At 42.3% G+C, this 13867-nt stretch overlaps 1 protein-coding gene across 1 annotated transcript in view; it reads right to left on the minus strand.

Annotated features, from left to right (window-relative positions):
* Arhgef6 (Rac/Cdc42 guanine nucleotide exchange factor 6) overlaps positions 1–13867 on the minus strand; it is a 122749-nt gene that overhangs the window by 11286 nt on the left and 97596 nt on the right. Inside the window, 6 exon segments of the mRNA XM_013350503.2 lie at positions 885–1030; positions 1994–2072; positions 2833–2919; positions 6497–6643; positions 8649–8708; positions 11728–11866. Of these exon segments, the coding sequence (XP_013205957.2) occupies positions 885–1030; positions 1994–2072; positions 2833–2919; positions 6497–6643; positions 8649–8708; positions 11728–11866 (658 nt within the window).

Below are 13867 nucleotides of genomic sequence, written 5' to 3' on the forward strand. Positions count from 1 at the left end.
GTCCTCTCTTTTCTGCAATTCCATTTACAGCAGAAATGTTTCCTCTGTAAGGGAGGAAAGGGGAACAACAGAAACCATTCGAGTTTCAGTGATGTGTTTGGCACTCAATTAGATTCTTAAGTGGGCTCTTCTGTCAGAGTAGACAACAACAGGCTCAGAGAAGCGAAGCGACTGTCTAGAAGATGGCAAAGACAAGATTTGAACCCAGACTTGATGCCAAAGCCTATGTTCCACCACCACAACACACAGCACTCAGAATAGGGATATTGGCATTACAAGGTGGAGCGTTAACAGACAACCGAGGAAAGCTTCCATTTCACCCAGCAAGTACAGTAAAATCTCATTAACTCCAACTCCATAGATTCTAGATTTCCGAGAATTCAGATGTCAATGCTGAATGTTTACCTTTCATGCAGGTTACTGAGCAGATGTGAAAGTGTGCGCGAGATTACATGAAGATTTTAGGCATTCAGAGAGGTGAACTACTTGCTTTGACGTGGCATGTGATTAAGGCGAGAATAACAGTTATGAAACAAATAAATCTTGTTTATCATTAAATCCTCTTAGAAGGTCCTCTGGTGGGAGACACCTGACTAGCGGTTAGCTGAGTACCAAAGACTGCTGCTGACCAAAATCACACATATTTAACTGAAATACTTTATTAATTTCAATGGGCCTCACAATGATAAGAAATCAGAATTAGTGAGGTTTAACTGTACTTCAAAATCTACAGAGACCACCCAAAGTCAAAGGGCATGCTCGCTGCTGATTTTTAGAAGGCTTTAGCAGGCAACGTCCGACAAAACTTGAATAATCCCTAATACTTCAATAGTCCCACTACTTCGCTCATCCCAGTACTTGACGAGTCCCAGGGAACTGCTTACCGAATGCCCACTACAGGATGATGACGAGGTCTTAGACAATGAGCTGGAAGAGGCTGGTCCTCTGGTCAGTCTGTTCAGCTGCTCCAGCCATTCCTGGAAGTCCTGGCTATTGTTGCAATAGACCACAGTTCTCTCTATCATGTTACCTGGATCGCCCAAGTATGAACATTTAGAAACCAAACACAAGGTTGTGTCTTACTCACAAGCGTACTTCAGTTGGGCATCTACTTTCAGGAGTCTTCCTTTCTATGAAATAACCCTTTCAAACTTCAGTATTCGGAACAGAGGAGTTGTAAATATGGCAAATGATTATTCATTTTTATTTCTAAAACCTTCCTGGATTTCTATCACTTTATAGAATCTTAGACACAGCATAAAACCTCACAACAAACACACTTGCAATCTAAAACTGGAAGTGTACGGACTGGCTATCTAGTCCATAGCCTAGTCCACGACTATTGCACTGGTTTGCCCAGTGTCCAAGATAGAATAACACGTAGTTGAAACCAGTTAAAAAATAATACCAAATTATAGGCTTCTTAGTGCTGAATACAGGGTTTGATAAGGTCTAAGGACATTAACACTGTCTTCACCACTGTGACATCCACGTACAAGTACAGCCATTACAAGGAAATCACAGAGGCCTGGCAAAGGGGACAATAGCCTAAAATGTCAGAGAGAATTTGAATATTGGGCTTAATTTGTATAGAAAGTTTCATGGCTATTTAGAATACAACCACACCTTGCCAGTTTACCGGCTGATAAGATTGGAGACAAAAGTCCACCCCTTTGGCTTCTTGGCCGCCATGGACCACATGACAGAGAAGGAGAAGATCGGTCCATTTTGTTATTCTCCAGGTCTCACAAGTAGCTTTGATACAAGAAAAGATGGAAAGTAATGGCAAAGCCGAGGCTATGAAATGACAAGAAGCTTCATTGTTTTCTTAGTCTGCTCTAGTTGTCCTGGGGAGTGGACAGGGCTTTGCCATATCCCTGTCAAACCTGATTAGGGGTTATATGGGAGAAAAGAATAGCATTTATTTGTTTAAACTCCACTTGCTTCCAAAAAGGATCTGAAGTAGGTACATGAGAAGGAGAAAATGGCTTACCTGTGATTTCAAATGTGCAGTCATTCCCTTCAATTTCATCTAATCTGTTCACCACCATCCCTGCTACTGGTATTTTTCCCTAGCAGAAGAAAGAAGATTCTTATTAATCCTGTGACTGTACATATTTCTCTCATACTTTCGATCTTCCCAGAAACCACATGGCTAGACATATTTCACTAGTCTGACAATAGATAATACTGCCCTAGTCTAGATTTCAATTAGAAAAGAAAGCAAGGGAGAAGTGTGTGTTTGGCTAATACACCCTAAATCCTAAGCTCACGATTTCAAACAGTTTGCTTTCGACCGTATTTTTATATGAACTGAAAAGCAAAGGCCCACATTTTATGAAAGGGAGTAATGGCCAGGACCACATATAACAGAGAATCACAGCATAATGGTCTACATTTTGGAAACAGGCTGAGGGAGGTTTCATCCCCTAAAGCATTTAAGGACCAGCTTCTTACAAGCCCAAATAATTTAATATGTCTACAATATAACAATCACAGGATCAAGTCCCAGCTTTGTGGCATTCAGCAGTACCCAGACGGGTCTGTAAACAGCTGTTACTAATTTATCCAATCATAGATTTAGATTTCTATTTACACAACTGGAAACTTAGCTCATAGGCAGAGCAGCAGATAGCTGGGACAGGATTATGTGACGACAAAGGTCTTTGATCTCAAGAACATCTGTTGTCACAAGCAGGTTCATTATGGAAGGTTTCGAACATTTTCCCTTTGCCGGCTTGAGCTCCAAATGCCACGGTGCCTATATCACGTCTGAGGAGAAACCTGTTTGCATCTGGCCTCTGCTCATATCTTTCATTCAGAGCTACTCACCTGGTAGATAAAGCCACTCATCCGAGGACTTGCAGACAACATTATCAAGACATTTGAAAACAGCATAAAATATCGTTCCTCTTTTTCCTGAAGTAGAATAAAAATCATGAACGGGAAATCATTGAACCATTTTTGTTAGGACCTCCCGAAAGCACTGCTTCAAAACCCAGGCCTTACCAGAGATCAACAGACAAGCACTATGCTGAGCTCCAAGAGTCTTGTGGAAGAAAGGGAGGAGGGATTGTACCAGCCAGGGGATTCAAGGTGGGGGAACCCACAGAGACATCTGACCTGAGCTCCTGGCAGCTCATGGACGCTGGACCAACAGTCATGGGGCCTTCACGGGACCGACCTAGGCCCTCTGCATGTGTGTGACAATCGTGTAGCTTGGTCTCTTAGGAAGGCTTCTAACAGTGAGGGCAGGACCTCTTCCTGGCACTTAGTTGGCTTTTGGGGTAGCCTGTTCCCCATGCTGGATTACCTGGCCCTGCCTCCATGTAAGGGAAGTAGCTCAGTCCAGCCTCAACTAGATGTGCCATGCCTTGAGGAAGCCCATGGGAGGCCTGGCCCTCTCTGAAGGGAGATAGAGGAGGAGTGGATAGGAGGGGTGTATGGGGAGAGGGAAGGGGACAGGAGAGGAGGAAGGAGGGGAAACTGGTTGGTGTGTAAAATAAATGAAAAAAAAATGTTATTGAAGTAAAAAAATACAGGCCTTACATAGTCATCGACCTGAGCATTGGCAGTGAATTATAAAATGATAAAAAGATAAAACTCAAAAGTGCCAAACAAGTATGTGATTATTCCCGGAGTGTGTGAGGATCAGAGCCCACACAGATTCTGGAACAGTGTGACTGCTAGTTCCGGACACAAAGTAACTCTGTCTCAAAATTCCTGTAACTATAATATAACTTTACTTCGAATAGTAGCTAAGTGAAGCTGATTTCAGCAGATAAGAAATTTATGGTCTGTTACAGCTGACCCAAAATCGTGGGAGCTCACGGACTCCAGACCAACAATGTAGCCTGCATGGGACCAACCTAGGCCCTCTACCTGTGTGTGACAGTTGTGTGGCTTGGTCTGTTTGTGGGGCTCCTAGTAGTGAGATCAGAACCTGTCCCTGGTGCTTGAGCTGGCTTTGAGGAACCTATTCGCCCTGCTGTGTTGCCTTGCCAAGCCTTGATGCGGTGGGGAGGGACTTGGTCCTGCCTCAACTTGATGTGCCAGGCTTTGCTGATGCCCATGGGAGGCCCACCCCTTTCTGAGCAGAGGAGGAGGGGAGGAGGGTAAAGAAGGGTGGGGAGAGGAAATTGAAGGAGAGGAGGGAGGGGAAACAGATTAGGTTGTAAAATAATTTTTTTTTAATAAATAAAAAATAAATTTATAGTCTTCTAATATTCCCAGTCATTAAATTACTTCTAATCATTAATAGTAGGATAATTGTGGACTCAGTGGCTAAAGTACCTGCTGCTCAAGCATGAGGGCCTGGGTTAGGAGTCCTAGCAAACAGGTATTTGCCCAGCATAGCAGCAAGCATCTAAAATACTGAGTGCTGTAGGGTCACAGCCAAGGGGATCTAGGGGCCTATTGGCTATCCAGTCTAGACAAAAATCGGTACGCTCCAGTTAAAGTAAGAAATAAAATTGGAATGTAATAGAGGAAGACATTTATTATCAACCTCCGGCCTCCTCTGAAAAGCATACATATGAACACACACACACACACACACACACACACACAGAGAGAGAGAGAGAGAAAGAGAGAGAGATAGTTACTGTATGACGTGTAAGACAAAGATGTAAATACATTTTTAAAAACTGGTGTGGATTATTTGGTCTCTGTGTATGATGTTGGAAATACAACACAGGGCCTTGTGCATACTAAATCCACTGTCCTCTTCACCCTCAGCTCAATTTCATGGTTTTTTTTTTGGATTGGCACATAACATATTTGTACACACTCATAAGAAACAATGTGGCATTGCATTATACATTATACATTATGCAATGACCAAACCCAAGTTATTAGTGTGTCTTCTATCTTAAACTTTTGTCAATTCTTCCTGACAAGCATACTCAAAGTCCTTTCTAGGGCCAGTGGGCTGGTGCTATCACGACTCATCTGACAGCAGGTCTGGTGGATGATTTGAAGACATGAGCTTAATTCTCAGGACCCATGTGGCCTAAGGAGAGAATCAACCCCTTCCAGTATCTTCTGCCCGATGCACATATGATAAACAAACCAACGGATAAACTGCTTATTAGTGAAAAGAAACTCTCTCTTCTAGCTCTTTTAAGATTATTATAATGCATTATTGTCAACTATAGGTTTTAATTGCACTAAAGTAAACTTAACACATAGGGCCGCTCTGATCCCCTTAACAGAGTCAAAATTAATAGGTACAAAAAGTCCATCCTGAGGCAGAGACAAGTGTAACTCTGTGAGTTCAAGGTCAGCCTGGTTGCAGAGCTAGTTCTAGGGCAACCAAGGCTACACAAAACAAATCCTGTCTTAAAAAACCAAAAAAAAAATTGACGTAATTATTCTCACAGCTATCTCCTCAATCTCCTTCCCACTTGAATAGAGCGAACCTTGAGAGCTGTTAGAACAACTCTCCCATCTTTCTCTTGTCTCGTTTCCCCTCCACAGACATTGAGCTTCTTCAGCAGCCTTTCCTGTTTCGCTAGTTCCTCCTCTTTTGCCTTTAACATATGTTCATCGCCGTCTTAAGGCCCTTGCTCACCCCATGTGGCTCTTCATTCATAATATCTCATTTCTTGACATCTTATTGCCAAATTACTTGCTGCCCTCATTTTCTCTCCATTGATTCCTCGCTAACTGCACCCCCCCCCTCTGCTTTCTCAAACTCATCAATAACTGCCTTCTAGCAAAATCCGATGGCTTCGTTTTGTCCTCACATTCCTTGACCTCTGAACCTTCCAGAACACTAAGCTTGCTGGCCACTTTCAATTACTCCTCCAGGAATTTCAGTGACACTACAATCCCCAGTTCTTTTCTATTCCCCTACAGAGTCCCACAATGCTTCCCCCTCCTTTCACCCAAGGATTTTATCCCAGAGATATGAATGACTAATAGTTACCCTTACTGCATTAACCTTCCCCAGGGTATCTGCATTTTTAATGAGATTGCTTACCAACCCACAGTAATGAATCTTTGCCACAAGCACATCAGAGAGTATAGGAAGGTGTTTATGGAGAGGGGAGACAATGCTAGCATCCAATAAATCATACCAGGTGACATGATATGTCTTTCCTACGCTGGCCTCTTCCTAAGAGAAATAATCCATCTTCAACCTCTGTGCTTCTCTTTGGATATGTACTTTCTAGAAAGGTACATTTGTCAGAGAGTCTAAATCTCTGTCCTGAATGCGGACCTCTCACCTACATTCCCATAGTGCATGAAAAGCTGCTCACAGGGCATCTCCATGCAGATAGATACCGAGGGTCTTGTGAAAGTCGGCAGGTCTAAAGTGTAGCTGCCATCTTCTGCATCCCATAAGCCACCCTTTTCAGTTGATATCGCCATCTAAATGTGCCTTAAAGTTACCCTATATTTTCTATTCCCTCTGCCTCTACCCCAGTTGCCCTTGATGGAAGAACAAGGAAAGGAAAGGAAAGCACAAGGAGCAGCAATGGCGAGGGCTGACCTCACAGGTTCCGTACTGCACCATCACTTGCGACATGAAGATCACATTCCCCAGGCTCTTAATATCGTCTCCTTCCCATGCCTGAATAGGTTCCGAAAGGATCTGCAATTCCAGTTGTTTTCTCTTTCTCAGATCTTGGCACTGCCCCTACAGATGCAAAAAGTGATTCTGGTAAGAGAGATGGGGAAAGCTCCCAGACCCAAAGTAAGTTCAAAATAAGGTACGTTTTTTGACTCCTTGAAGCCCTTTATTGCTTGCCCTGAATTCTATCACCATCCGTGCTCTTGCCAGACAAATACACTACATAGCTTTGAGCCTCTCAATGCTATAGGGAGAAAGGAGAGCTTCCATTTTGCCAAGGAATCAAGATGGAGCGGTAAGAAGGGGCTTATCGCTCCCTCCCCGTGAAGAGTCTGGAGAGTTAAGGCGCAGAGTCCCATCAAATAGAGCGAAAACAGCAACCAGCCCTTTGCTGCCATGGGCAAATAGGGCTGTAATTACTACATAATTTCATTTATATGATCTATGCTCACTTTGTAACATGGTATCAACTTGATGATAAGAAAAATGGAGAGAAAGTACTCTCTGCGTTTTAAAAACAGAGAATGGCAAAAAGAATGTTTTTTATGTCACAGCACATCTGAGTTTATCATGAAACACATGCACTGTCCTGACTTTGTTTAGGGAGCAACAGTGCCTAGCAAAACACTAAACTGATTTTTATTCCTAAAGGGATTGGGGGGAAACAAATCCAAGTGGATTTCATGATGACTAAATTGGAAATTCAAATCAGGAAACAGTCTGCCAATACTATGTGGGACATGAAATATATAGAGGGATATAAAACCTGTTTCAGAAGAGTAAAGCTATCTTAGAGTAATTTAGCAGCACTCATTTCAAAATGAATAACTGAAGTCTAAGCAAATGGTTCATTATGCTATTTTGTCCACATGAATGTATAATCCTTTCTGGGAAAAAAATCTGTTGCATCATGTAACTAAGACTTTAAAGAATAAATACATTATACAGATTTTAAGCATATGTATTTGCAGTAAACATATGACCACTATCAAAGCGAGTTTTCCAACACAAGAAGCATGTTTGCTTTCTGTTGTTAGAGGGGTGTATTTTAGTCTCCTTTGTTCAGACAGGGTCTCATGCAACCCAGGCTGGCCTCGAACTCACTGTGTAACTGAGGCTCTGACTTTGAATTGGACCTTCTGGTCTTCTGTGTTCATGTACAGAAGAATGCATCAAAGAGATCCAGGTAGCAACAAGTGCCACGCCACCCATGGGCTTGCGTGAGTTGTTCTACTGAGCTGAGCCATGTAAGACTGTAGGTATTTTTTACTTCTTTTGCCTGACAACAGGTGCAAATATATCCCAAGGCCTTGCCTGATCTTCAGCTTTCCCTTGAAGCGCTGGCACCTCAGTTATTTACCTTTCAGAAGCAATAAAAGTGAAGTGCCGAGGAGGGCTATGCAGTCACCTTCTAGCAAGGATCAAAAGCTAAACATTGGTCCAAATCCCACAGAAGGCTTTAGAAATGTCAAATATATCTAAATTTAACACATTGCTCAAAATAATGGGTTTTTTTCCCTTCTGAAATGGCATCAAAGGTTTTACATCAGTGGGTTCAAGGAGACAGGCTAACCTTGATTCTCGAGATGCAAGATGATAGCTACCTCAGGTAGCAATCTATATTAAGCAATTACATTTTAGTACAATGTGTTTTTTCTTTTAGGAAAGATTCCTTTTTTCATATGCAAAGAACGAATTCACATATTTTGGCATAAACAGTGAAATCCAGTATTGATGCCAATCAGAGAATGACAAGTTATACATACCTAAGGTGAGCAATGGGGGTAAAGACAAAGAAAAAAAAGGAAACCCCCCACCTACACATCAATGCTTAATGTGGCCAAGCCTTTCAAATGTGATTGCTTTATACCCTCAGTCGGGCAGCCTTTCATAGGTAAGCATGATTTGCAGAGAACAAAGCCAAATGTAACAGTCACTGAACTACTGTCCTGAGAGCTTATTGGTTCCATCCAGAGGACCTCTGCTGAAAGAAAGAGCTGGTACACACAGACCATTCTTTCAGCAACAAAGTATACAAAATGGAGAATGACTGTCTGAGAGTGTCACGTACCATGAGTGCTTTGAATGCTATGATTGCTTTCAGGATGTCTTGATGGTCCGGATGAGTGTCCTATCAAAGGAATACATTGAAAAACAATATCAGCATATGCACATATGCATGTAACAACGCTAATGAAAAAAGAGGCCATGAGTTAAAGAGAGCTAGAAGGGGTATGCGGGAGGGTTTGGAAGGAGGAGGGAAAGAGGAAATGATGTAATTATATCATAATCTCAAAAATAAAAGAAGTAATTAAAAATAAATAATAAAAACAGAATTAGAGGAGGCTGGATGCTGCCCTGGATGAGGTGGGATGGGCATATGGCCACAAAAGGACAAAAAGGTAGAAGTGTGTATGCGTGCATGTGTGTGTGTGTGTGTGTGTGTGTGTGTGTGTGTGTGTGTGATGGAATTGTCTTATATCTTCACTATGGTGGTGACTGATTACATGAATCCACACCTGCCTTAAAATTCATGGAACTATGAACCAAAAGAATTTTTATTTATTCTTATCTTTTAAGATTATTTTATTTTTAATTAAAAATATGAGGTAGAGTATGAGAGTGAGTGAGAGAGAGAGAGAGAGAGAGAGAGAGAGAGAGAGAGAGAGAGAGAGAGAATACTCATGTGAGTGTAGGTGGTAGAGGAGGCCAGAGGCTTTGGCTTTGGATTCCTCTGGAGCTCACTGGAGCCACAGGCAGTTGTGAGCGGGCTGACTTGGGTGCCGGGATTTGAAATAGGATTTACTCTTAACTGCTGAGCTATCTCTCCAGCCTCCGAAAATTTCTTAATCGCCTAATTACTGGAAGTACTGAGATCCTAAATTCTGGTATTTTTTTTAATTCTTAACTTATCATATTATACAACTGACTATTTTGCATATAACCTTTGAGTTTACTATTATCTTTTCTTTTTAACTAACAAGAAAAATTATGAATATTTATGGTAGATAATGTTTTAATGTATTCATACACATATATACACACACCTTGTAGAGCAACAGTATTTAGCCAAGCACAATAGACTTTTAAGATAGTTTATAATGTAGCATATATTTAGTAACAGCATAATAGGTATCATTATTGAGGTAAGACTTCTCATTTCCATAACCAAGAAATAATGGGCTCCACAGTTTGTTTTGTGTGCTTTTATTTGGTTAGTTTGATGGTTTTGTTTTGTTCTTTTAGGTGTTGCTGTATTTTATTTTCTAGGTTTGAGGAGCTTGGGGAGTTGTTTTTTGAAAAAGAACTTAAAGTTGGATGAGAAGGAAAGGGGAGAAAACTTGGGGGAAGAAAAGAATGCAGTAAAAACATATTTACATTTAAAAATTGTTTTAAAAATACTATTTAATAATTAATATAGTCACTTGGAGGGACATCACTGATCCTATAGTGCACCTAATGTTGAGGAACATGGATATGCCAGGCATTCTCACCTAGGGATGTATACACTTACCCCTGAACTCAGCAGGAGAAATGAGAAGGCCAACTCTGCTCATCCAGTCTTGGGTAGAAAACAGGGTAGCAGAACTAGAACAATCCACAGGCAGGATTGTTCACAGAAAGTCAGTGTGCATCCTTCCAGGGTAAAACTTATCCTAACAAGTGATGAGAACCCTGGATGGCGCTGGCCTAGTGGTACACTCCTCTGACCGTGGCACTCGGAAGGAAGTCAAAGCAAATATGACCAAATGGAAACTGGGCTAGAAGCCGGTGAGGGAGGCGGTAGGAGGAGCATGTAGGCCTGGGAGTTCCTCCTCAGCTTAGCTGTGTTCCAGCTGCAGCAGTGAGAAGTGACAGTTTCTGGATTTTTGTGATAAGGGGGGAGGGCAAACCTCAAAGGGCCTGGCGAACTGGCATAGCATACGGAAAGGCATCCCGAGGTCAACAAAAGCCCCAGCTGAAATATCATTCTGGCAGCCCTTACCCACCAGCTCCCAACTCCCTCCAACTTTTGGGCACTTCAAATGCTCTGAGAAGGAGCTTTTCGCTCAGAGAGGGCGCTTTCAATCTTTACAAACGCTGACAAGCACCGCAGCATGGAACCGTTTTCTTTAAAGATAACCAACCCCTTTAAAACCTCAACCCCTTTCTCCAGACACAGGAAGAGCAACTGGGGTAAACATAGTCTTTCCCACCCACGCCTCCGCACCCCATGCAAGATCAGGAAAGAACAGTTCAAGGCAAAGTGCCTGCTTTGAAAACTCACAACGGGATCTGGGTGCTTAATTTTCAATGATCAGACTTTGTTGCAATTTTTAATATTTAGAAAAGATTGTAGTTAGACAAATAACATTTAAGTTCATGAACAAAAATGTGAGTGGACTTTGCTGTAGACATACTGATGCCCAGTAATACAGGAGTATGGGACCCGTTTATAAGGAATGCCAGGGTCAGAAAAGCAAATGTCTACAGTGTTCTTATCTGCAACAAACATTTTTTATATTTCATTTTTTGGTTGCTCCTTATGTTTTCTGATGTTGGTGTGCTTTTCCTATCACAGTAATGCTAGTTAATGCAACCAGAACGATAGAGATTCGTAGGTCTTAATTGCCATTGGCCCATCACCTACAGCAGCAATTCTCAACTGTGGGCTGAGACTCCCTTAGGGTCACATGGCAGATAGCCTGAATATCACATACTCATATTACGATTCACAACAGTAGCAAAATTACAGTTATGAAATAGCAATGGAATAATTTTGTGGTTGAGGCAACAGAAGGAACTGTATCAAAGGGGCGCAGCGTTAGAAAGGCTGGGAACCACTGCTCTACAGACAAGATGACAAAAGGAAACCTAAGTCAATCAATGATCATAGTCTTGAGGGAAGCAACAGGGCTGAGACCTGGAAGAGATGAGTAAAGAGGGGGTACTATAACTGAGGAGCAGGAAAGAAGGGGGACCATCTTTTGTTGCATAAAGAGGAAAATTAGGAGATCTTTGGGGAAGATGGAAGATCAGATCAAGAAGCATTGGAAAACAAGATGCTTTCTGGATTTGTAACAAAGCTGCTTTGGAGGCAGGGCATTGCTTTGTGCAGCACACAGGACCCCAGTGGGCAGAGGACCTTGCTGAAGCTTGCTTTCCCTTACCTCCATATGTCGCTCCAGCTCTTGCAAGAGAGTAACATACTTCTCCAGTCGCATGAATGGCTTGCTGAGGCTTGTCGTTAAAATGAGGACACCTGGGCTGGCTGCACCTTGATTTTCCATGAATCGTTCTAGATCATCACTATAGTTCATTTTTTCAAAAAAAGAAAAAGGTACATACTTTCAATATGGCTGGACATCTGATGTCAGCATTGACTTACTGGGTTAGTATATTTTGCACAATGAAACTGATCATTATCCATCCCTCCAGTGCCATTAGCTCCGTGCCTAGCACAGAGGAGATGGTGGTAGGCCACACTTGGGATCCTTGATTGAGCATATACTGGGGAGCAGACTGTCCTGACACGGTTCTACAGCAATGAGCAAAATGTAAACTTCTCACCTTTAAGGAGGCTGTACCCAAGTGATAAGGTGAAGAGTCTATCAGATGACATCAGTCTGAGGTTAACATAGAATGTTTTCTTGGTCACTTTAAACATTCTACTTGTTTGCTGGTCTAATGCCCAGATTGACCATTCAGTAAACCCTCCCTTTCGGGCGACTGAAACAAAAGCTATATTCAGGCAGCAGGGTGTTGCTGTGACTAACCACATAGTCATGTTGCCTAGGATTTTAATACAGTTCTGCAGGCTACCTGAACACTTCCAGAAGACAGCATATTGGTGGGAATCAAAGTATGTTTCATGAGCCGAGCCCTAATAACCATGCATATCTCAGATGCTGCTTTCTCTCTGTTTCAGTGCCTTTCTAGATTGTTTCTACCAACAAAGTCTGGGACTGCAAGGCCATTTGATAGACACTTAAAAATATAGAGAACTAGGTGTGGTGGTCCTCGTAGTCCTAGCACTCAGGACATAGGAGAATCTCCATGAAATAAAGTCAGACTGAGCTACAAGGTCATCCTAAGCTATTTAGTGACTTCTAGGACAGACTGGGATAAAGAATGAGATTCTATATAAAAGAACAAAATGAAAGGGAGAAAAGGGAAGAGGAATATGGATGGAGAAAAAGAGAAAGAAAAAGAAGAAAAGAAAGACAGAGGGAGGGAGGAAGAGGAAGATGGAAGAGAGAGATGGGTGGGGGAAGAACACTGAGAGAAAGAAAGGAATCTACTTTCTGAGAATTTATTTAGAAACTTTTGCTTTCTTCCTTGACCACTTAACCCCCTTGGTCACCTGTACATATCTAGATTTCCTTGGGTGTTTTTATTCCTGTCCATTCCCAGTGCTACTGCCTAAGTCCAAGCCTTCCTGATACCCCACATCCCATCTAGCACAGTTCAGTAGGTTGAGTGTTTCCCTGGATTCTTGTCTCTCCCCACTCACCATCCTGCAAGAAGGTGCTTCAGCATCAAAGCTTTCTCACTCCAGAACGTCCAAGTCTTCACTTTTGAGATGGCTGCTGGCCTCACCAACCTTCCTTGTCACCCCAAACAAGAATTCTCTACTAAAACATGGCCAAATTCCTTTTCTGGAACATACTTTGCATAGTGGTCCCCAACTACAGTGTTATTACAGCTTGTGAAATGTGTTCAGAGAAACTCACCATCAGCAATTGAGTGCAAATGGGGTTGGAATGGTGTTCTCTATTAAGAACGAACTCTCTGTCCTCAGGTTTCTGGATGCAGTTGAGGATGCAGTTTCAGCAACCACAATAGCAGTCCTGACCATGCAGTACCATGTGTGTGTCAGGGGCAACAGCCTGAGAGTGGCTGCCTTGGGGGCAGTTAGGTCACAACTGAACGATCGCATCAAATCATCAGTGTTATCCAGGATATCCATTCCCCAGCCATGCTCTACAGGCAGCTGAGGGAAAGTACTGTACAGAACGTGAGCCCTGAGTAACTCATCCATAAAACATAAAAGCAGAAGCTGGAGAAAGACTTGGCAATTAATGGTATATACCACTGCTCTTGCAGAGGACTAGAGCTGTCCCTAGCATCCACATCAGACAGCTCAACTGCCTATAATTCCAGCTTCAAGGGATTTGACACTCTCTCCTGGACCTTATGGGCGCCTTCACTTTCATGCGCACATCCCACATATAGAAACACACATACACACATGATTAAAAGTAAAAGAAATCTTTAAAAAAAGAGAAGATGAGCAAGGAAGTCAGGACC

Source organism: Microtus ochrogaster, chromosome X, assembly GCF_000317375.1.
Source record: "Microtus ochrogaster isolate Prairie Vole_2 chromosome X, MicOch1.0, whole genome shotgun sequence".
NCBI lineage: Eukaryota > Metazoa > Chordata > Mammalia > Rodentia > Cricetidae > Microtus > Microtus ochrogaster.